The 25,074-nt window shown below is 40.9% G+C and overlaps 1 protein-coding gene across 1 annotated transcript in view; it reads left to right on the forward strand.

Moving 5' to 3' along the window:
* Window positions 1–24,788, forward strand: part of DHX33 (DEAH-box helicase 33) — a 97,622-nt gene extending 72,834 nt beyond the window's left edge. The window contains exons 11-12 of the mRNA XM_053707510.1: window positions 19,452–19,538; window positions 24,426–24,788. Coding sequence (XP_053563485.1) covers window positions 19,452–19,538; window positions 24,426–24,734 — 396 coding nt within the window. The 3' untranslated portion in view covers window positions 24,735–24,788. The remainder of the gene's footprint in view (window positions 1–19,451; window positions 19,539–24,425) is intronic.
* Window positions 24,789–25,074: the final 286 nt, after the last annotated feature.

A 25,074-nucleotide genomic window follows, 5' to 3' on the forward strand; every position in this document is an offset into this window, starting at 1 on the left:
TCTTTGCATACATGTTTTGTAGATGATCTATATATATAGCCCATAAAGTTTTTTTAGTTTTTTTTTAAATGTTTAGTTTTGCTAATTTTTAAATAAAATTGTTCTGATTTTCAGACTCCTAACCAAGCCCCAAAGTTTTATCAGAATACCGTCAGCTACCTTCTCCAGCTTGCTCCTGTGTGTGTAAAGGTTCTTTTCATATGCAAAAGAAGGGGTGGAGGGGGGAGTATCTTATTTCCCACTTGCAGTGGATTTTCCAGCTACCTTTTCAGCAGAACTAAACTGATAGCTTCTAAGTAAGTTTTTAAACAGTTTTATACTGGATTTTTATATCGGTATCTGTGCATCTTATTCCTTATAGTAGTGACTATTACATGCAGTTATATGAAAATGAGTGTATACTGTCCCTTTAAAGGGACACTCAGGTTTTATTGAATTTTCATGATTCAGATGCAGCATGTCATTTTAAACAACTTTCTAATTCCATTAAATAAAAAAAGTGCAGTCTTTTATATTTACACTTTTTGAGTCACCAGCTCCTACTGAGCATGTGCAAGAATTCACAGACTATACGTATATGCATTTGTGATTGGCTGATTGCTATCACATGGTACAGGGGGAGTGGAAATATACATAACTTTGAAATGTGTTAGAAAAGAATCTACTACTCATTTGAAATTCAGAGTAAATGCTATTTTATTGTCTTGTTATCTTGCATTTGTTGATTATGCAAATCTACTGTGTTTACTGGTCCTTTAAAGTTGAGAATTCTTACAACATTAATAGGGAAATTATTGTTCCTTCCTTGTGTCCTAATCCTAAGAATACATTCTTTGGATGTGGTAAAAGCTTTAATATATATTATGTTGATGCTACTAAGGATTTCAGACCGACTTCTACTCTATTTGTTATTTTTTTCCAGTTCTAGAAAAGGTCTGAAAGCATCTGCCATTTCTTTAGCATCTTGGTTGGAACTTCTGATTCACAAAGCTTATTTGGAGGCGGGTTAGTTTCCGCCTCAGAGAATTACAGCTCATTCTACAAGATCAGTTGCCACATCTTGGGCTTTCAAGAATGAAGCTTCAGTTGATCAAATCTGCAAAGCAGCCACTTCTTTGCCTACCTTTACTAAATGTTACAATTTTTATGTTTTTACATCTTCAGAAGCAGCTTTTGGTAGAAAGGTTCTTCAGGCAGCTGTCTCAGTTTGATTATAGCGTCTATAATTTAAGTTTTTTTAATTTTAAAGGGACAGTCAACACCAGAATTTTTTTGTTAAAAAAAGATAGGTAATCCCTTTATTACCCATTCCCCAGCTTTGCATAACCAACACGGTTATAATAATATACACGTTTTACCTCTGTAATTACCTTGTATCTAAGCCTCAAACTGCCCTCTTATTTCAGTTCTTTTGACAGACTTGCATTTTAGCCAATCAGTGTTCACTCCTCGGTAAATTCACGTGCATGAGCACAATGTTATCTATATAAAACACATGAATTAACGCCCTCTAGTGGTGAAAAACTGTCAAAATGCATTTAGATTAGAGGCGGCCTTCAAGGTCTAAGAAATTAGCATTTGAACCTCCTAGGTTTAGCTTTCAACTAAGAATACCAAGAGAACAAAGCAAAATTGATGATACAAGTAAATTGAAAAGTTGTTTAAAATGACATGCCCTATTTAAATCATGAAAGTTTATTTTGGACTTGACTGTCCCTTTAAAGAAACTTTTATTTATTGTTTTGCATTTAATTTCTCAGAGGAAATAGCTGTTTCTTCTTAAAAGACACGATGAGTCCACGGATCATCTTCATTACTTATGGGATATTCACCTCCTGGTCAGCAGGAGGAGGCAAAGAGTACCACAGTAAAGCTGTTAAATAGCTCCTCCCTTCCCTCCCACTCCAGTCATTCTCTTTGCCTACGTTAGTGATAGGAAGTGGCAAAGTGAGGTGTTAGATTAGATTCTTCAATCAAGAGTTTATTATTTTTAAAGTAGTGCAAGATTGTGCTGCTTTGTCCTAAAGAGGCCGAAACGCGTTGACAAACTGGTGAGCATCATTTTAATATCATTTAAGCTGTGAAACGTTATTGCACTATGTTATTTCTTTAATTTTCAGGTACCACTAAGGATATCACTGAAAAGAAAAGCACAGCTATTTAATTAAAAGGAAAAATCATCATCACTTACACGGAGACACTTGAAATTTATTTTTTAACACTTTACTAGGAGGAACACCCATTAACAATTACCCGACCACTCATTTGGATTACACATATCACTGACTGTTTTGACCACATTATTTTCATTTTTCTATTTTTCAGTATTTTTACATTTTTTACATTTTTTTTATATATTTTTTTTATATTTTTATTATATCACTGAGATTGTTTCACCGGATTTTATCACTGGACTTTTTTAACCGAGCACAATTTTGGGTTTGCCATTAAGAATCTTTTTTATTGTTTATAAGATCTTCTTATGACTCCCAGTTGTTTATCTCCCTAATTTTTGAGACTTTATAAGGACTTTACTTTATTTTCTTTGGTGATTATTTTAACTGTTTGAGTGTTATATTTGACAACTGTTTGCAAGATATAATCGACAACTGTTTTTATTGTTTCTAGATGTATGTAGTATACATGGATCCATGTTATTTATAATGATGTTTTATGTTTTATGATTTGTAATAAAATTGAACCTATTTAATCTATTAGATTTGTAATAAATTTGAACCTATTTAATCTATTTAATCTGTTAATATCTTCATTCGCCTACGTATAGGCGCTCTTGGATTATTATTTTTGTTATACAAGTGCAAACATGGAACAACATTTTTCTGTCACTAGTGATATTTCCATAGAAGGGTCAATTACAGATATCCCTCTGTATACATATATATGTTTATTTTGCAAAGATCTGTAAGAATTGTATTCTCCCTATTTTGCATACTTATCAGCCACATCAGTCTAATGTTCAGATGGAATTCTCCCTGTACTTGACAATCATAAGGAAAACTACTGTTTTTACACCTGATGCTAAAAACCATGTATACAAAACAAAGTGACAGTCTGTTTTAGGGCTGTCTCCAAACTAAGTAAGCATACATCTGGGGTTTTAACTCGGTTGTCTGATGTAAATGTGCAAAATATTTCTTGTGCTGATAACTTAAGGTTCAGAATGGTAACATTCTCTCTGAAGGTTTTTTTTTTCATAAAGACTGTAGGCAGCGGTACACTATAGCACATTCTTAAGCAATCTGCAGTGTCCCCATTTTATTATAATATATGCAATTATATATGGTACTAACCATAATAACATATGGTGACATTACCATTTAATATAATTATCTGTGCTATTAATACTTATTTATGTCATTTAAGCATTGTACTCCCATCATTGCCAAGGGTTTTAAACAGATAGTTTATTCATGCCAGTCTGCATTTTTATACTGTTGCTTCATGTTTTTTACTCCTGTCTCTGTGGATGCAAGACATTACATGTCCTATGCTATTGGTGTACACAATCTAGATTCATTAGAGATGAGATCTCTTGGTATCTCGTTTATACCTATGTCATGTGTAATTTATATACACAAAGGTTCTTTCATGCAGATATTGGATATTGAACATTACTTTTTTTGCTATATGTAGAGATCCTTTAGAGATAAGATCCATTGATAGCTCTTTTATTCCATTGTATGGGTGATTTATATGTATGCATATACATTTATCCTGCCGACACTGAGCATTAATATGAATATTTTCATTTACTATGCACTTCGTATATTTACTTTGAGTATACAGAGTCTCTGCGTTCTCTTGACATGGATTTATAAGTATCTAATGTGTACCTATAACTCTGTATGCTGCTCCTTAGTCAGGAAAGCCACATAACAGTCTAACTATGTGCAAATACTTAAGTAGGTACATGTATGCTAAATCTGATGATTATGTCATGTACAGGTTTTTAAATATAGTTTCTATGTTTCAGGTTCCACCTTGAAAATTGTTTGGATATCCAGACTTATTCTCTTATCCTCCCAGAGATCAAGTGTTTTTGTTCTCTTTAAAGCAGAGTCCCTCTGATTGACCAGTGGTCCTATCTAACATTTAGAGAAGGATTTGGAGGATAGGGGCATATTTAATCCTAAAACCTGTGTAATCTCAGGGTCAAGAGATTTTACCCCAATCTGTTTTTTTATCCAAGGGATTTAATATCCTTAGACATATGGGTCTGGATTCTCTCTTGTATAATGGGAACATCTCTCACTCGGTCTCTTTCCCTTAATCAAGGGTCAGTTGATGACTACTATGGACCTCTAGGATTCATATCTGCACTTCCCCAATACATATGGATTATTTCTTTTTTAAGACACGATGAGTCCACGGATCATCTTAATTACTAATGGGATATTCACCTCCTGGTCAGCAGGAGGAAACAAAGAGCACCACAGCAGAGCTGTTAAATAGCTCCTCCCTTCCCTCCCACTCCAGTCATTCTCTTTGCCTATGTTAGTGATAGGAAGAGGTAAAGTGAGGTGTTAGATTAGATTCTTCAACCAAGAGTTTATTATTTTTAAAGTAGTGCCAGAGTGTGCTGCTTTGTTCTAGGGTGTAGCCGTAGTCCATATCAGTCTCTACAGTAGAGCTTTTGGTGGCTTTAGAGCAATGGGAACTTGTGGGACATAATTCTCACTGCGCCTCCCATATATTGAATGCTGCCCTTATCAAGAAAACCTGAGGGATATTTACTCAGGACTTTCGTTACATTACAGGTCCATGGGAGGGAGAGGACCTCTTACACCTGAAACTGCCTTACTGTCCGGCAGAAAATTAGGTAAGTGCTGACTTTCTTTCTGGGGAGTGGAAGCAAACTCAGAAACGAGTTAGGCACTTTATTGTTATTTATTCCTCATTCAATTTGGGGTTAATCCTCCTAGATGGTTTAGGGGACACCTTGGACAGTTGGACTCAGGGACTGTAGGGTTTACATTGCATATTGTAATAAGCTATTTCTGGAAGCTCAGTGGCGGACTCAGTGTGAGAGTCTGTCTAGCAACTCAATGTGGGATGGTTCCCGTTTGCACTGTGTGTCCGGGACTGACAGCTATTGTCTGGGACTGACTGCTACCCTTTACATTGAGTGTGAGCTTAACGTGAGGTGTTTCCACGTGTAGGCTGTATATCTGGCTGACAGCTAACCATTGCATTGTGCGTAGTTGTGGGCTAATAATGCAATCTTACTGTGTGGTGTTTTACACATGTATACGGCATATCTGGGACTGGCTGCTGCCCAGTACATTACGGCTGCCACGCGGTGGTTTCCCTCCCGGCGCTTTCATGTGTAAGACTTTAATGGCTACCGGGAGATGGTGTTTGTTTACGCCCACGATGGGCAGAGTTTTAGTGTGGCGCCACTGTTGTTGCGCACCCTTTTGGCTAGACTTCCGTTATCGGAAGGATCAGTGGAGAACTCTGAGTGTCTGTCTGTAGTACCGGACAGTACTATAGCAATAAGAGTCCTGAACTTTTGCGGAAGGGCTGGCAGGCGTCTTTACTGAGGCGTAGAAGGAGTTGCTATATCGTATACTGAAATCAGTTTAAAATTAAAAATTTAATTTCAGCTGTTTATTGCTTAATTCAGCTCTGTATCTTAAAATGGAACAAGTGCACACATGAAATAAAGTTACTTTTAAAACTTAAAGAGACAGTAACGTTTTTCTTTGGGGTTCCTTTTATTAAATTAATTTTTCAGCGGAATTGGCTGTCTTTATTTTATCCCTCCCTCTCTAGTGACTCTTGCGTGGAAGTTCCACATCTTGGGTATCTGCTATCCCATACGTCACTAGCTCATGGACTCTTGCTAATTACATGAAAGAAATTCAAAAAGAAAATAATTTATCAGGTAAGCATACATTTGGGTTTTCTTTCATAAAATGATGATGGTCCACAGTCCCTGGACCATTATATGGGATTAATACTTAAACTGATGGTCTGTGTTACGGAAAGGGTGGGACAATTTTTCTGGCAGGTCTCATTTAGCCGACACTGTGGCCTGAAGAACTTTCCTGCCAAAAGCTGCTAGCTAAAAAGCAAAACCTCAAAGCGATAAACATAATGAAGGAACAACCATCTCTTGATTGGTATTTTCAATAGGAAGAAAATTATATTTAGTACAAAGTATAGCCTTAACCTTATGATAGTGAAAAAACATAATTTATGTATGAACTTACCTGATAAATTCATTTCTTTCATATTAGCAAGAGTCCATGAGGCCCACCCTTTTTGTGGTGGTTATGATTTTTTTGTATAAAGCACAATTATTCCAATTCCTTATTTTTTTGATGCTTTCGCTCCTTTCTTATCACCCCACTTCTTGGCTATTCGTTAAACTGAATTGTGGGTGTGGTGAGGGGTGTATTTATAGGCATTTTAAGGTTTGGGAAACTTTTCCCCTCCTGGTAGGAATGTATATCCCATACGTCACTAGCTCATGGACTCTTGCTAATATGAAAGAAATTAATTTATCAGGTAAGTTCTTACATAAATTATGTTTTTTCACTATCATAAGGTTAAGGCTATACTTTGTACTAAATATAATTTTCTTCCTATTGAAAATACCAATCAAGAGATGGTTGTTCCTTCATTATGTTTATCGCTTTGAGGTTTTGCTTTTTAGCTAGCAGCTTTTGGCAGGAAAGTTCTTCAGGCCACAGTGTCGGCTAAATGAGACCTGCCAGAAAAATTGTCCCACCCTTTCCGTAACACAGACCATCAGTTTAAGTATTAATCCCATATAATGGTCCAGGGACTGTGGACCATCATCATTTTATGAAAGAAAACCCAAATGTATGCTTACCTGATAAATTATTTTCTTTTTGAATGATGATGCTCCACAGGCCCTGCCCATTTAAATTTTTAGGCGACAGTCCTAATGACAGCTCTATAGACCCTGCTTTGCCTTTCCTACATTTCCTTCCTATTCTCTACTTGGCTATACATAAAACTAAGAGAGAGATGTGAGGTTGGAGGGTTTTAAAGCTCTTGTATGAGTTTTTGACCTTTTCCTAGTGGTGGGAGATATATCCCATATATTATGGAAGACTGTGGACCATCATAATTCCGAAATAAAATAATTTATCAGGTAAGCATACATTTCTCCAACATTGGTGTGTCCGGTCCACGGCGTCATCCATTACTTGTGGGATATTATCCTCCCCTACAGGGAAAGGCAAGGAGAGCACACAGCAGAGCTGTCCATATAGCTCCCCCTCTAGCTCCGCCCCCCAGTCATTCTCCTTGCCGCTCTGAACAAGTAGCATCTCCTCGGGGATGGTGAGGAGTTTGTGGTGTTAGTTGTAGTTTTTTATATCTTCTATCAAGAGTTTGTTATTTTAAAATAGTGCTGGCTTGTACTATTTACTCTACAACAGAAAAGTGATGAAGATTTCTGTTAAGAGGAATATGATTTTAGCACAAGTAACTAGAATCCATTGCTGTTACCACGCAGGACTGTTGAAACAAGAGAACTTCAGTTGGGGGTAACAGTTTGCAGACTCATCTGCTTCAGGTATGACTAGTCTCCTTCTAACAACACAGGCTAATGCTAGATGACAGTCATTTTTCCCCTCAGGGAAAATGGTAAGCCATTTTTCTTTCACCTCAGCAAAAAAGATAACAGGCTTCCCCTTTTTGATTTTTATGCTGGTAGACACTGTTAGGGGCAAAATCGATTGGTTTTTATTACAATATCATGGCATTTGAACTGTTTTATAAGCTCATATACACTTGGGAACGTTTTTTATTGATCTGGCATGTTTTAGACACCTAAATCTAGTCAGGAAGGCCCCTTCACTCTAGTGTGCTGAGGGAGGAAGCCTCATTTTGGTGCTTCAGCTGTGCAGTTGATTTCAAGGCAGTGCATGCAGTTTTCATGTGAGAGGGTCCTGTGACTCAGAAAGTGACTCCAGAAGGCTTATTTCTGTGGATGATTGACCCCTAAGGAAGGTAAAATGCTGCAGCAATACTGTAGCAGGGATTGTAGTGTATAAAAACGGTTAAATCCAACAATTAGCTCTGGTTTGCTTGTTTTAAGAGCTAGAGTCTCCATATTTGCTGTGCAATACTTTCTAAGCATTAAGACACTGGGGTCCAAATTTCATAAAAATCGGATATTGCCTTCATAGTTTTTTGAACATTCAGAAATAAAGTGTGTAATGTTATTATTTAAAGAGACAGTAACGTTTTTGTTTAAAATCGTTTTTATTGCATTGTTTGCCTGCCTGTTTAACATGTCTATGCCATCAGATAACCTATGTTCTGTGTGTGTAGAGACAAATGTGTTCCCCCTTTGAGTGTTTGTGATAATTGTCCCATAGCGTCCAAACAAAATAAGGACAGCTCTGTTACATTTCATAATGTTGCCCAAGATAATTTATCTAATGAAGGTAGTGAGGATAATTCTACATCCTCTCCTTCTGTGTCTACACCAGCTTTGCCCGCGCAGGCGACACCTAGCGCGCCAGTGCTTATTTCTATGCAACAATTAACAGCAGTAGTGGATAATTCTATAGCAAATCTTTTATCCAAACTGCCAGCATTTCAGAGAAAGCGTGATTGTTCAGTTTTAAATACAGATAAAAAAAGGATGAACAATCAGACGCTGACGATGCCTTATCTATTTTACCCTCACATCAATCGGAATTGGCTGTGAGGGAAGGGCTGTCTGAGGGTGAAATTTCAGACTCAGGAAAAATTTCTCAACAGGCAGAACCTGATATAGTAGCATTTAAATTTAAGCTAGAACATCTCCGCGCTTTGCTTAAGGAGGTATTAGCTACTCTGGATGACTGTGATTCTGTAGTAGTACCAGAGAAGTTGTGCAAATTGGACAAATTTTTAGAGGTCCCAGTGCACGAAGACGCTTTCCAATACCCAAGAGGGTAGCGAGCATAGTGGATAAGGAGTGGGAGAAGCCAGGTGTACCCTTTGCCCCACCTCCTATATTTAAGAAAATGTTTCCCATAGTAGACCCTAGAAGGGACGCATGGCAGACGGTCCCGAAGGTTGAGGGAGCTGTTTCAACACTAGCGAAGCGCACAACTATTCCTATAGAGGACAGCTGCGCTTTCAAAGATCCTATGGATAAAAATTGGAAGGATTGCTTAAAAAGATTTTTGTTCAACAAGGGTTCATCCTTCAACCAGCTACGTGTGTTATTACTGTCACTTCAGCGGCGTCCTTTTGGTTCGAGGAACTAGAAAGGTTGCTCCAGAAAGAGACTTCCTATGAAGAAGTCATGGACAGAATTCACGCATTAAAGTTAGCTAATTCCTTTATATTGGATGCCGCTTTTCAAATAACGAAATTGGCGGCGAAAAACTCAGGTTTTGCTATAGTAGCGCGGAGGGCGCTTTGGCTAAAATCCTGGTCGGCAGATGTGTCGTCCAAGACTAAGTTACTTAATATTCCTTTCAAGGGTAAGACCCTTTTTGGGCCGGAATTGAAGGAAATTATTTCAGACATCACTGGGGGTAAGGGCCATGCCCTCCCACAGGATAGGCCTTTTAAGGCTAAGAACAAGTCTAATTTTCGGTCCTTTCACAATTTCAGGAACGGACCGGCTAATAACTCCACTGCCGCTAGACAAGAAGGTAACGCGGCCCAGCCCAAACCCACTTGGAAGCCCATGCAAGGCTGGAACAAGGGTAAACAGACCAAGAAACCTGCTGCTGCTACCAAGACAGCATGAAGGGGTAGCCCCCGATCCGGGACCGGATCTGGTAGGGGGCAGACTATCTCTCTTCGCTCAGGCTTGGACAAGAGATGTTCCGGATCCCTGGGTACTAGAAATAGTCTCCAAGGGATACCTGCTAGAGTTCAAGGGACTTCCTCCAAAGGGAATATTCCACCTGTCTCACTTATCTTCAGACCAGATAAAGAAACAGGCATTCTTACATTGTGTAAGAGACCTATCAAAGATGGGAGTGATAAACCCAGTCCCCTCCGGGGAACAAGGTCTAGGTTTTTACTCAAACCTGTTTGTGGTTCCCAAAAAAGAGGGAACTTTCAGGCCAATCCTGGATTTAAAGATATTAAACAATTTCCTCAGAGTTCCATCCTTCACGTGGCTCTTCCATTCGGTTTAGCCACCGCTCCCAGAATTTTCTCAAAGGTGCTAGGGTCCCTTCTAGCAGTCCTAAGGCCGAGGGGCATCGCTGTAGCACCTTATCTAGACGACATCCTAATCCAAGCGTCATTTCTTTCCAAAGCGAGGGCCCACACAGACATTGTGTTGGCTTTTCTCAGATCTCACGGGTGGAAGGTGAACATAGAAAATAGTTCACTGTCACCGTCCACAAGGGTTCCATTTCTGGGAACAATAATAGATTCAATGGAAATGAAGATCTTCCTGACAGAAGTCAGAAAGTTAAAGCTTCTAAACGCTTGTCAAGTTCTTCATTCTATTCCTCAACCCTCCATAGCTCGGTGCATGGAAGTAATAGGACTAATGGTCGCAGCAATGGACGTGGTTCCTTTTGCTCGAATTCATCTAAGACCATTACAGCTGTGCATGCTCAATCAGTGGAATGGGGACTATACAGACTTGTCTCCCCAAATTCAAGTAGACCAGGTAACCAGGGACTCACTTCTCTGGTGGTTGACCCAGGATCACCTGTCTCAGGGAATGAGTTTCCGCAGACCGGAGTGGGTCATTGTCACGACCGACGCCAGCCTCTTGGGGTGGGGCGCGGTCTGGGACTCCCTGAAAGCTCAGGGCCTATGGTCTCGGGAAGAGTCGCTTCTCCCGATAAACATTTTGGAACTAAGAGCAATATTCAATGCGCTCCTGGCTTGACCTCAGCTAGCGATAGCCAGGTTCATAAGATTTCAGTCTGACAACATAACGACTGTTGCGTACATCAATCATCAGGGGGGAACAAAGAGTTCCCTAGCGATGAAGGAAGTAACCAAGATCATCCAATGGGCAGAGAATCACTCCTGCCATCTATCTGCTATTCACATCCCAGGAGTAGACAACTGGGAGGCGGACTATTTGAGTCGTCAGACTTTCCATCCGGGGGAGTGGGAACTCCACCCGGAGGTCTTTGCTCAGTTAACCCAATTATGGGGCATTCCAGACATGGATCTAATGGCGTCCCGTCAGAACTTCAAGATTCCTTGTTACGGGTCCAGATCCAGGGATCCCAAGGCGATTCTAGTGGATGCATTAGTGGCGCCTTGGTCGTTCAACCTAGTGTATGTGTTTCCACCGTTTCCTCTCCTTCCCAGGCTCATAGCCAGGATCAAACAGGAAAAGGCCTCGGTGATTCTGATAGCTCCTGCGTGGCCACGCAGGACTTGGTATGCAGACCTGGTGAATATGTCATCGGCTCCACCATGGAAGCTACCTTTGAGACAGGATCTTCTAGTACAAGGTCCATTCGAACATCCAAATCTAGTTTCTCTGCAGCTGACTGCTTGGAAATTGAACGCTTGATTTTATCCAAACGTGGGTTTTCGAATTCTGTGACAGATACTCTGGTCCAAGCCAGAAAACCTGTGACTAGAAAGATTTACCATAAAATATGGCGTAAATATATCTGTTGGTGTGAATCCAAGGGATTCTCCTGGAGTAAAATAAAAATTCCAAGGATTCTCTCCTTTCTCCAAGAAGGTTTGGATAAAGGGTTGTCCGCTAGTTCTCTAAAGGGACAGATTTCTGCTTTATCTGTCTTGTTACACAAACGACTGGCAGCTGTGCCAGATGTACAAGCTTTTGTTCAGGCTTTGGTTAGAATCAAGCCTGTTTACAGAACCATGACTCCTCCTTGGAGTCTAAATTTAGTTCTTTCAGTTCTTCAAGGGGTTCCGTTTGAACCTTTACATTCCATAAATATTAAGTTATTATCTTGGAAAGTACTGTTTTTGGGTGCTATTTCTTCTGCCAGAAGAGTTTCTGAATTATCTGCTTTGCAGTGTAATCCACCCTATCTGGTTTTCCATTCAGATAAGGTTGTTTTGCGTACTAAGCCTGGTTTTCTTCCAAAAGTTGTTTCCAACAAGAATATTAACCAGGAAATAGTTGTTCCTTCTCTGTGTCCGAAACCAGTTTCAAAGAAGGAACGTTTATTACACAATTTAGATGTTGTTCGTGCTTTAAAGTTCTATTTAGAAGCAACAAAAGATTTTAGACAAACCTCATCTTTGTTTGTCGTTTACTCTGGTAAGAGGAGAGATCAAAAAGCTACTGCTACCTCTCTCTCTTTCTGGCTAAAAAGCATTATCTGATTGGCCTATGAGACTGCCGGACGACAGCCTCCTGTCCGAATCACAGCTCACTCTACTAGGGCTGTGGCTTCCACATGGGCCTACAAGAACGAGGCTTCTGTTGATCAGATATGTAAGGCAGCGACTTGGTATTCTCTGCACACTTTTGCCAAATTCTGCAAATTTGATACTTATGCTTCTTCGGAGGCTATTTTTGGGAGAAAGGTTTTGCAAGCCGTGGTGCCTTCCATTTAGGTAACCTGATTTGCTCCCTCCCTTCATCCGTGTCCTAAAGCTTTGGTATTGGTTCCCACAAGTAATGGATGACGCCGTGGACCGGACACACCAATGTTGGAGAAAACAGAATTTATGCTTACCTGATAAATTACTTTCTCCAACGGTGTGTCCGGTCCACGGCCCGCCCTGGTTTTCCTAATCAGGTTGAAATTTTTTTTGTCTTTATACACTACAGTCACCACGGCACCCTATAGTTTCTCCTTTTTCTCCTAACCGTCGGTCGAATGACTGGGGGGCGGAGCTAGAGGGGGAGCTATATGGACAGCTCTGCTGTGTGCTCTCCTTGCCTTTCCCTGTAGGGGAGGAGAATATCCCACAAGTAATGGATGACGCCGTGGACCGGACACACCGTTGGAGAAAGTAATTTATCAGGTAAGCATAAATTCTGTTTTTTGTCACTATTTAACCCTTTGAGTGCTAAGCACTTTCCCACCTGGGTGCTAAGCTTTTTTAAGTTTTTATTTTTTGGGAAAACATTTTTAACTTTCTTTTTTTTCCAGATCCCCAAGACTTACACTGTTAGGCGATTACCTTTCCAACGGTGGGTCTTGGGGGTCTGTAGCTGCTTAGATGCCTGAGATACAGGCTCCTAAGCAGCATGCCCCCTACTCCTATACTTAACATTGTTAAGTATAAATAAAGTTGCGCTGTGACATCATCACGTCATTGCGCGTGACGTCACTGCGCATAACGTGAAGCCCCGGCGATGCCTTTCACTATGCAGGCCCGATCGCTGGGGTAGGAGCCCCCAGATCTCCCTCAAGTTGGGATAGTGCTAGCGACGGCTCTGAGCCGTCGTTGGCACCAGAGTGGGAAATTCTGCGACGGCTCAGAGCCAAAGTTAGCACTCAAGGGGTTAAACAACTAATGAAACTTTAAAAATACATCAACATATTTTGTGTCAGACTTTATATAGGCATTTATTTAGTGTTTAATGTCCTTTAAATATTAAAATAGGTGTAAAAAGGTTAGTGTCCATAAAGTAATGGGAGCCTCCATGTTGTTACCTAGGTCTCTTCTATTAAGGCCAATTAAGGACCGTTATAAATTGCAGTCTCAACATTTTTAATGTTCCTTTTAATCACTAAATACAAACAGAATTTCTACATTTACATACGTTCTGGCTTGTTAAAGAAAATTATATGCTTTTACTTATGCTAGTAGCAGGATGCTTTAGAAGATTGTCTATTAACCCTTCTTTCTCTTGTTAAGTGTATCCAGTCCACGGATCATCCATTACTTATGGAATATATTCTCCTTCCCAACAGGAAGTTGCAAGAGTCCACCCACAGCAAAGCTGCTATATAGCTCCTCCCCTAACTGCCATATTCAGTCATTCTCTTGCAAGCCTCAACATAGATAGGAGGTCGTGAGAGTCTGTGGTGATTTATACTTAGTTTATTCTTCAATCAAAAGTTTGTTATTTTTAAATGGCACCGGAGTGTGCTGTTTATCTCAGGCAGTATTTGGAAGAAGAATCTGCCTGCGTTTTTCTATGATCTTAGCAGACGTAACTGAGATCCATTTGCTGTTCTCACACATTCTGAGGAGTGAGGTACTTCAGAGGGGGAATGGCGTGCAGGTTTTCCTGCAGATAAGGTATGTGCAGTAAAATATTTTTCTAGGAATGGAATTGACTAAGAAAATACTGCTGATACCGAAGTAATGTAAGTAAAGCCTTAAATGCAGCGATAGCGACTGGTATCAGGCTTATTAATAGAGATACATACTCTTATAAAAATGTGTTTTAAAACGTTTGCTGGCATGTTTAATCGTTTGTTTAACGTACATTGGTGATAACATTGTAATGTTGGTATAGCCTTAAATGCAGTAAAAGCGACTGGTATCAGGCTTATTAATAGAGATACATACTCTTGTAAAAATGTGTTTTAAAACGTTTGCTGGCATGTTTAATCGTTTTTTAACATATGTTTGGTGATAAAACTTATTGGGGCCTAAGTTTTTTCCACATGGCTGGCTTAAATTTTGCATAGAAACAGTTAACTGAAGCTTCCCACTGTTGTAATATGAGTGGGAGGGGCCTAATTTAGCGCTTTTTTGCGCAGTTAAAATTACAAAATGAATTATCCAGATTCCCTCAGCAGTCCCATGAATACTACAGGACATTTCTAAAGGGCTAAAAAGACTTCCAAAATCGTTTATAGGGAAGGTAATCCACAGCTCTGCTGTGGCAGTTTTGTTGTGTCTGTTTTTAAAAACGTCTGTCGTTTTTTTTTTATCTGTTTTTTGCATTAAGGGGTTAATCATCCATTTGCAAGTGGGTGCAGTGCTCTGTTACCTTATTACATGTACTGTAAAAATTTTGTTTGTTTTACTGCCTTTTTTCACTGTTTTTCAAATTTTGACAAAATTTGTTTCTCTTAAAGGCACAGTAACGTTTTATATATTTGCTTGTTAACTTGATTTAAAGTGTTTTCCAAGCTTATTAGTCTCATTATTAGTCTGTTCTAACATGTCTGACATAGAGGAAGCTCTGTGTTCATTATGTTTTAAAGCCATGGTGGAACCCCATCTTAGAATGTGTACCAGATGTACTGATTTCATGTTAAACAATAAAGATCATTTTTTGTCTTTAAAAACATTATCACCAGAGGATTCTGTCGTGGGGGTAGTTATGCCGACTAACTCTCCCCACGTGTCAGACCTTTTGACTCCCGCTTTAGGGACTCACGCTCAAATGGCGCCAAGTACATCAAGGGCACCCATAGCGTTTATTTTACCAGGGGATTCTGTCGAGGGGAAAGTTATGCCGATTAACTCTCCCCACGTGTCAGACCCTTCGACTCCCGCTTCAGGGACTCACGCTCAAATGGCGCCAAGTACATCAAGGGCATCCATAGCGTTTATTTACAAGACATGGCAAAGGTGGTGAATAATACTCTGGCAGCAGTATTAGTCAGACTACCTGAAATTAAAGGAAAGCAGATAGCTCTGGGGGTAGATACAGAGCATACAGACGCTTTAAGAACCATGTATGATACTACCTCAAAATATGCTTAGTCTGTGGGTGATTTTTTTTGACTCAGGGAAGATGATTTAACCTGATTCTGATATTTTTACATTTAAAATTTATGCTTGAGAACCTCCACTTGTTGCTCAGGGAGGCTTTGGCTGCTCTGAATGAATGTGTACAATCGCAGGGCCAGAGAAATTGTGTAGACTGGATAAATAATATGCAGTGCCGGTGTGTACTGATGTTTTTCCAATACCTAAAGAGGTTTACTAAAAATTTTTTTAATAAGGAATGGGATAGACCAGGTGTGCCGTTCTCTTCCCCTCCTATTTTTTAGAAGAATGTTTTCTAATAGTTACCACCACACGGGACTTCTGGCAGACAGTTCCTAAGATGGAGAGAAGAGTTTCTACTCTAGCTAAGCGTACCACTACCTCTGGCGAGGACAGTTGTGCTTTTTAGATCCAATGGATAAAAAATGTTTATTCAACAGGGTTTTATCTTGCAGCCCCTGGCATACATTGCTTCTGTCACTGCTGCTGCGGCGTTCTGGGTTGAGTCTCTTGATGAGGCTTTACAGTTAGCGACTCCATTGGATGAATATATTTGACAAGCTTATGCTAGCCAATTCCTTTGTTTTCTGATGCCTTTGTTCATTTGACTAGACTAACGGCTAAGAATTCTGTTTTTTACTATACTGGCGCGCAGAGCGCTATGGCTTATATCATGGTCAGCTGTCGTGACTTTAATAAATAAGCTACTTAACTTCCCTTCAAGGGGCAGACCCTATTCGGGCCTGGTTTGAAGGAGATTATTGCTTATATCACTGGAGGAAAAGGTCATGCCCTTCCTCAGGATAGGAATCAAGGGCCAAAAAAGGTCTAATTTATATCCCAGAGATATCTTCTGGATTTCAAAGATTCCCCCCCAAAAAAAGGGGAGATTTCGCCTTTCACAATTATCTGCAAACCAGATAAAAAAGGAGGCATTCTTACATTGTGTACGAGATCCATCCAGTTCCAAGAGAGGAACAGGGACAGAGTTTTTACTCAAATCTGTTTGTGGTTCCCAAGGTGAGGGAACCTTCAGACCTATTTTGGATCTAAAGATCTTAAACAAATTCCTCAAAATTCCGTCATTTAAGATGGAAACTATTCGTACCATCTTAACTATGATCCAGGAGAGTCAATAGAGGACTACAATGGATTTGAAGGATGCTTATCCTCACATTGTGATGCATAAAGCTCACCTTCGTTTTTCAGGTTTGCCTTTCTAGACAGGCATTACCAGTTGGTAGCTCTTTCCTTTGGGATATCTACAGCCCCAAGAATCTTTATGGAGGTTCTGGGGTCGCTTTGGCGGTCCTTAGGCCGCGGGGCATAGAAGTGGCCCCTTAGTTAGACAACATCCTGATACAGGCGTCAAACATCCAAATTGCCAAGTCTCATACGGACGTAGTACTGGCATTTCTGAGATCACATGGGTGGAAAGTGAACAAAGAAAGAGTTCTCTATCCCCAATCTCAAGGGTTTCCCTCCTAGGGACTCTGATAGATTCTGTAGAAATGAAAATTTACCTGACGGAGTCCAGGTTGTCAAAGTTTCTAAATTTCTGCCGTGTTTTTCATCCCATCCGCGCCCTTCGGTGGCTCAGTACATGAATGAAATCGGCTTAATAGGTAGCGGCAAGGGACATAGTACCGTTTGCACGTCTACATTTCAGACCGCTGCAACTATGCATGCTCAGTCAGAGGAACGGGGATTACACAGATTTGTCCCCCTGTTGAACCTGGACCAAGAGACCAGAGATTCTCTTCTCTGGTGACTATGTCGGGTCCATCTGTCCAAGGGTATGACCTTCCGCAGGTCAGATGGGACAATTGTTACAATGGATGCCAGCCTTTTAGGTTGGGATGCAGTCTGGAACTCCCTGAAGGCTCAGGGATAGTGGACTTAGGAGGAGACCCTCCTTCTAATAAATATTCTGGGAGTGATATTCCATGCTCTTCAGACTTGGCCTCAGTTAGCAACTCTGAGGTACATCATACTCAGTCGGACAATATACACGACTGTGGCTTACATTAGCCAACAGAAGTTCCCTAGTGATGTTAGAAGTCTTACAATAATTCACTGGACAGAGACTCCCTCTTGTCTATCAGCTATCCATATCCCAGGTGTTGAGAACTGGGAGGTGAATTTTCTAAGTCGTCAGACTTTTCTTCCGGGGGAGTGGGATTTCCTCCGGAGGTCAAGACCAAGCAGGAGAGGGCTTTGGTGTTTTTGACAGCGCCTGCGTAGCCACGCAGGACCTGGTATGCAGATCTGGTGGACATGTCATCCTTTCCATCACGGTCTCTGCTTCTGAGACAGGTCCCTCTACCTCAGGGTCCTTTCAACCATCTAAATAGAATCAATCTGAGATGGACTGCCTGGAGACTGAACGCTTGATGTTATCAAAGCATGGCTTCTCCGAGTCAGTCATTGATACCTTAATACAAACATGAAAGCCTGTCTCTAGGAAAATTGAACATAGATATGGTGTAAATATCTGATTGTTATGAATCCAAGGGTTACTCATGGACTCAAAGCCTGGATTCCCAGGATATTATCTTTTCTCCAAGATGTTTTTGAGAAAAGGGTTGTCAGCTAATTCCTTAAAAGGGACAGATTTTTACTCTGTCTATTTTTTTGCACCAGCGTCTGGCAGGTATTCTAGACGTTCAGGCTTTGGTTAGATCCAAGCCTGTGTTTAAAACTGTTGCTCCACCATGGAGCTGGAGCTTAAACCTGGTTCTTAAGGCTCTTCAAGAAGTTCCGTTTGAACCTTTTTTGTTCCATAGATATCAATCTTTATCTTGGAAAGTTCCTTTTGGGTAGCTATTTCCTCGACTCGTAGAGTCTCCAAGTTATCTGTGTTACAATGTGATTCTCCTTATCTGGTCCTTCGTACGGATAAGGTAGTCCTGCGTACCAACCTGGGTTTTTTCCTAAGGTGGTATCTAACAAGAACATCACTCAAGAGATAGTTGTTCCATGCTTGTATCCTAATCCTTCCTCAAAGAAGGAACGTCTATTACACAATATTGGACGTGGTTTGTGCTTTAAAGTTTTACTTACAAGTTACTACAGTTTTCATCAAACGTTCACCTTGTTTGTTGTCTATTCTGGACAGAGGAGAGGTCAAAAGACTTCAGCAGCCTCTCTGTCTTTTTGGTTAAAAAGCTTAATTCATTTAGCTTATGAGACTGCTGGACAGCAGCCTCCTGAAGGGATTGCAGCTCATTCTACTAGAGCTGTGGTTTTCACTTGGGCCTTTTTTAAATGTGGCTTCTGTTGAACAGATTTACAAGACGGAGTCTTGGTCTGCGCTTCATACTTTTTCAAATTTAACAAATTTGATACCTTGCTTCTTCGGAGGCTATTTTTGGGAGAAAGGGTTTTTTTACAGGCAGTGGTAACTTCTGTTTAAGTACCTGCCTTGTCCCTCCCATCATCCGTGTACTTTAGCTTTGGTATTGGTATTCCATAAGTAATGGATGATCCGTGGACTGGATACACTTAACAAGAGAAAACATAATTTATGCTTACCTGATAAATTTATTTCTCTTGTAGTGTATCCAGTCCACGGCCCGCCCTGTCACTTTAAGGCAGGTAATTTTTTCATTTGAACTACAGTCACCACTGCACCCTATGGTTTTTCCTTTCTCTGCATGTTTTCGGTCGAATGACTGAATATGGCAGTTAGGGGAGGAGCTATATAGCAGCTTTGCTGTGGGTGGACTCTTGCAACTTCCTGTTGGGAAGGAGAATATATTCCATAAGTAATGGATGGTCCGTGGACTGGATACACTACAAGAGAAATAAATTTATCAGGTAAGCATAAATTATGTTTGTTTTTTTTACCCTAGGAATGGTGCAGAGAAAATTTCATTAACGGCAGAAATATGATGATGGTCTCAGATGTTCGATCACAGCTCAGGGACATTTGTATAAAAGTAAGATCATTCTCTATCTCATTGTTCCAACCAATTAACCCTTTAGTATTGTTTAGACACCTGTTCTATATGATATCTCTGCAACACAGCTTTGTGGTTTTGTAGGTTCACATTTCCTTAATACAAGGAGAGTCCACGGCTTCATTCCTTACTGTTGGGAAATACTGAACCTGGCCACCAGGAGGAGGCAAAGACACCCCAGCCAAAAGGCTTAAATACCTCTCCCACTTCCCCTATCCCCCAGTCATAATTTGCCTTTTGTCACAGGATGATGGCAGAGAAGTGTTAGAAGATTTTGCAGTTGTTCTTCAGGAGGGATATATGCCTTTCGTTATGGAACTGGAGTTTTAAGTAGTCTTGTCAGCCTCTCAGTGAGAGCATTGATAAAAGTTAGTCTGGAGATGCAGGGAGAGTCTTTCTGTGAACCCATCCAGACTGCCTGCTAACAGCTCCTTAAGCAACCAGTGTTGAAGAGTTTCACTGTCTGCTTTCTTCACTCAAGTCCATGTCAGGAGTGATGCTACAAGACTGTTACACTTGAGAGGCTGTGTTTCTGTTCCATAGCATGAATTCTGGTAAGATCATTTAAATTTTTACTTATGTTGAAATTGCTGAAGACAGGGTCACAGTGTGACTCCTTTTATCTTTATAGAATTTTGGGTTAATATCTCCAGAGGAAGGTTATTGAACAGTGGGGATTAATCAAATGTGTTTTCTTTGATTTATGCTGCTTTATGTGTGATATTTATTTGGGCTCATAGACTGTTGTTATGTGGTAACGGAACATACAGGTGTTTTACTTTCACTTTGAGCGCTGCTTGCAGCTTGGCACGCTTTTTCTCATAGCAGGGGCAGTTCTGCATTGCGCACCAGGTGTCTGGGTGTGGTCACACTTTCATTTTCTCTTTCCTGACCGAGCTAGCTGTCGGAATGGTCACCTCTTCTCTGGTTGCCTGGATCTAGGAGGGGGTGAGTGCTTAAACAAATTCCTAAATGTCCCCTCGTTCAAAATGGAAGACAATAAGGTTCATTCTTCCTCTAGTTCCGGAAGGACAGTTCATGACCACTATAGATCTGAAGGATGCATACCTTCACGTTCCAATCCACAGGGACCACTTCCAGTTCCTAAGGTTTGCGTTCCTGGATCAGCACTTCCAGTTCATTGCCCTTCCGTTTGGTCTAGCTACGGCCCCAAGAATCTTTACAAAGGTTCTAGGAGCTCTCCTGGCCGTCACCGGAACCCAAGGTGTATAGCAGTAGCTCCCTACTTGGACGACATTCTGATTCAAGCGCCATCCTCTCGTCTAGCAGAGGACCATTCGGTATCTCTCCTCTCTCTTCTTCAATCACATGGATGGAAGATACGTTTAGAGAAGAGTACTCTTATTCTAAGCACCAGGGTAGAATTCTTGGGTACTATAATTGATTCAAAATCCATGAGGATATTTCTAACCGACCAGAGACAGTGCAAGCTAGCTTCAGCATGTCTTGCCCTCTGGACCGCCTTAAGGCCATCTGCGGCTCAGTGTATGGAGGTAATTGGTCTCATGGTGTCCAGCATGGACATAATTCCTTTTGCCAGGTTCCGTCTCAGACTGCTACAGCTGTGCATGCTGATGTAGTGGAAAGGCGATCATTCGGATCTGTCTCAACAGATTTCCCTGGACAACCGGTCGAGAGAATCATTCTCTTTGTGGCTCTGTCCAGATCATCTGTCCCGAGGGACAACCTTTCTCAGATCATGCTGGGAGATTGTGACTATGGACGCGAGCCTCTCAGGATGGGGAGCTGTTTGGGGTGCCAAGAAGGCACAGGGCCTGTGGTCTCAGGAGGAACGCTCCCTCCCGATCAACATTTTGGAGCTTCAAGCAATCTACAATGCTCTGAAGGCTTGGCCTCTTCTGGGTTTGTCCCGGTTTATCAGATTCCAATCAGACAATATAACCTCGTGGCTTACATTAACCATCAGGAGGGAACAAGACGCTCCCTAGCAATGAAGGAAGTATCTCGGATTCTATAGTGGGCGGAGGCCCACAGCTGTTTGCTGTCAGCGAACCACATTCTGGGTGTTGACAACTGGGAAGCAGATTTTCTCAGCAGACAATCCTTTCATCCGGGGGAATGGCCTCACCATCCCGAAGTGTTTGCGGAGATATACTACAGGTGGGGGACGCCAGAGATAGATTTCATGGCGTCTCGTCTCAATACCAAACTACCCAGATCTGGGTTGAGGTCCAGGGATCCACAGGCGGAGCTAATAGATTCATTAGCGGTGCCTTGGAGGTTCAATCTAATCTACCCTTTTCCACCATTACCACTCCTTCTTCGAGTTGTGGCCCGCATCAAGCAGGAGCAGGCGTCAGTAATACTGATTGCTCCATCATGGCCGCGAAGGACGTGGTTCACGGACCTAGTGAGGATGTCCTCTTCTCCTCCATAGAAGTTACCTTGTTGCCGTGATCTGCTGGAACAAGGTCCTTTTGTTTATCAAAATCTAGATTCTCTGAGGCTGACTGCATGGAGATTGAATGCTCCTAGCCAAGAGAGGTTTTTCAGAGAGCGTTATTGATACTCTCATCCAAGCTCGTAAGCCGGTTACTCGTCGCATCTATGATAAGGTGTGGAGACCCTACTTTTTCTGGTGTGAAGAGCGTGGTTTTCCTTGGCATAAGGTTAAGGTTGCCATGATTCTGCTGTTTCTCCAGGATGGTCTGGAGAAGGGTCTTTCGCCCAGTTCCTTGAGGGGACAGATTTCGGCCTTGTCTGTTTTACTGCACAAGAGACTTTCTGAGCTTCCAGATGTTCAGTCTTTTGTTAGGGCTCTGATTAGGATCAGACCTGTGTTCAGATCTTCGGCTCCACCTTGGAGTCTGAATTTGTTTCTTAAAGTTTTGCAAAGGGCTCCGTTTGAGCCTATGCATGAAATTGATATTAAATTGTTGTCCTGGAAAGTACCCTTTCTTTTGGCTATTACCTTGGTGTGCAGAGTATCTCAGATTGCCGCCTTCCAATGTGAGCCTCCTTATCTGGTGTTCCATTCGGATAAGGCTGTCCTACGTACTAAGTTAGGGTTTCTCCCTAAAGTTGTGTCAGACCATAACATCAATCAAGAGATTGTAGTCGCTTCTTTGTGTCCTAATCCTCCTCCTTCGAAGAAACGTTTGCTTCATAATTTGGACGTGGTTCGTGCTTTGAAGTTTTATCTTTAAGCTACTAAGGATTTTAGACAAACTTCTTCCTTGTTTGTGGCATATTCTGGAAAGTGTAAGGATCAAAAGGTCTCTTCGAATTCCTTATCTTTTTGGTTGAGGAGTCTTATCCGCTTAGCCTATAAATCAGCGGGACATAGACCTTCTCAGAGAATTACGGCTCATTCTACTAGAGCAGTGGCTTCCGATTGGGCCTTTAAGAACGAGGCCTCTATGGAGCAGATTTGTAAGGCAGAAAACCTGGTCTTCCTTGCACACTTTTTCTAAATTCTACAAATTTTTATGTTTTTGCTTCTTCTGAAGCAGCCTTCGTGAGAGAGGTTTTGCAGGCTGTGGTGCCCTCAGATTAGGTCCGCCTCTTTTTTTGTTCCTCCTGTTATCATTCAGTGTCCTCTAGAGCTTGGGTATATGTTTCCCAACAGTAAGGAATGAAGCCATGGACTCTCCTTGTATTAAGAAGGAAAACATAAATTATGCTTACCAGATAATTTAATTTCCTTCTGTACATGGAGAGTCTACGGCTCCCGTCTGTGTTTTCTCCGATGGGTGGACCCCTAAATTTTGTGTTTTCTTCTGGCACCTTTTATACCCTGATATTTCTCCTACTGTTCCTTGTTCCCTCGGCAGAATGACTGGCAGATAGGGGAAGTAGGAGAGGTATTTACGCCTTTGGCTGGGGTGTCTTTGCCTCCTCCTGGTGGCCAGGTTCAGTATTTCCCAACAGTAAGGAATTAAGCCGTGGACTCTCCTTGTACAGGAAATGAAATTATCTGGTAAGCATAATTTATGTTTTTGCTTTCTGGCCATCTTCTGCATTATAATATAAGACATTCCACTGTGACTTATTTTTTACATAATTTAAGAATGAGAACTGGCTAAATAACTTTGTAAATGTACTGCTTCTTCCAAATTGCTGGAATTAGATTATTGGTGTTTTGGGTATTAAATACATAGTTAAAACAGGTCTTAAAGACAAAAAGTAGATGTTATATTACCCAATAGTTCATTTGTCATCAAGAGTTTGTAAGTAATATGTACACTGCATTGTGACCAATATACTTTCTCTATATTCTTATCTTATTAGAGCTTAAAAACATTCATGAATAGAGAACAAAACGCTATGATTTACCAGTGCAACAAATAAAGAAGACTTTTAGTCATGAAGTATAAAATACTTCATGCTGAAAGTTCTTTTATTTGTCTACAGCATTCGCCGCGCTGACCGCCAAAGGCTGCCTGCAGCAAAACACTATTTTTTATGAGGTGACGTTTACACCTCTTAGCCAATAGCATTGCGGGCCAGCTGGCATTATGCCGTATAGCTAGCATGCTATTGGCTAAGATCACCTCAGTGATAAAATAGCATTCTGCTGTTGGCGGCCTGAGAGGCTCAGTGTGGCGAACGCTGCAGACAAATAAAGGAACTTCTTTTTTTATAATTAATGACTGAAAGTCCCCTTTATTTGTTGCATTGGTAAATCCTAGCATTTCACAAATTCTAGAATTTACTATCACTTTAATAAAGAAACATTTTGAAATAAAATTTAAAAAAAAAAAACACCCAAGAAAAAATGTTTACATTGCTAGAGTTTAGTGTTACAGGCATTACCTTTTTGAAGATTTAAGACTGTAAGATGAATTCTGCTTTTCAATTCTTTTATCTGTCTTCACTGTACAGTTATCAATGCCGATCGAGTCCTCAAGAACAGACACCAGAAACATCCGACAATGCTTGGCCCATGGCCTCTTCATGAATGCTGCAGAGCTTCAGCCAGATGGAACTTACACCACCCTGGATTCTCCCCAACCTGTAGCAATCCACCCTTCTTCTGTCCTCTTTCACTGCAAGCCAGCATGTGTCATTTACAATGAGCTTCTTCACACCTCAAAGTGTTACATGAGAGATCTGTGTGTGGTGGATGCTGACTGGTTATATGAAACAGCCCCAGAGTACTTCAGAAGGAAATTAAAGAATGCCAAAAACTGATGTCACTTTATACATGGCATTTCCATTAAACCATTTATTTCCATCATCACTAAAGGGTTCTTGCAAATCAGTATGAAGCTGCTTCCAAACTATTTTGGTTTACTCCATAGCTGAAGTTCATCAACTTTGGGGTATTGTCATTTTTATGTTATGAGTTTTATTTTTTTAATAGAGAGTAATCTGGGGTAAAATATCAAGGACATATAGACAATGTTTATTTTGTTTGTAGGCATTTGTTTTTCTGTGACACTAGTTGGCCACTAATTTCAGTTATATAGTGGAACATTTCTCCAACATAGGTGTGTCCGGTCCACGGCGTCATCCTTACTTGTGGGATATT

The sequence above is a fragment of the Bombina bombina genome, chromosome 3 (assembly GCF_027579735.1).
Source record: "Bombina bombina isolate aBomBom1 chromosome 3, aBomBom1.pri, whole genome shotgun sequence".
Lineage (NCBI taxonomy): Eukaryota > Metazoa > Chordata > Amphibia > Anura > Bombinatoridae > Bombina > Bombina bombina.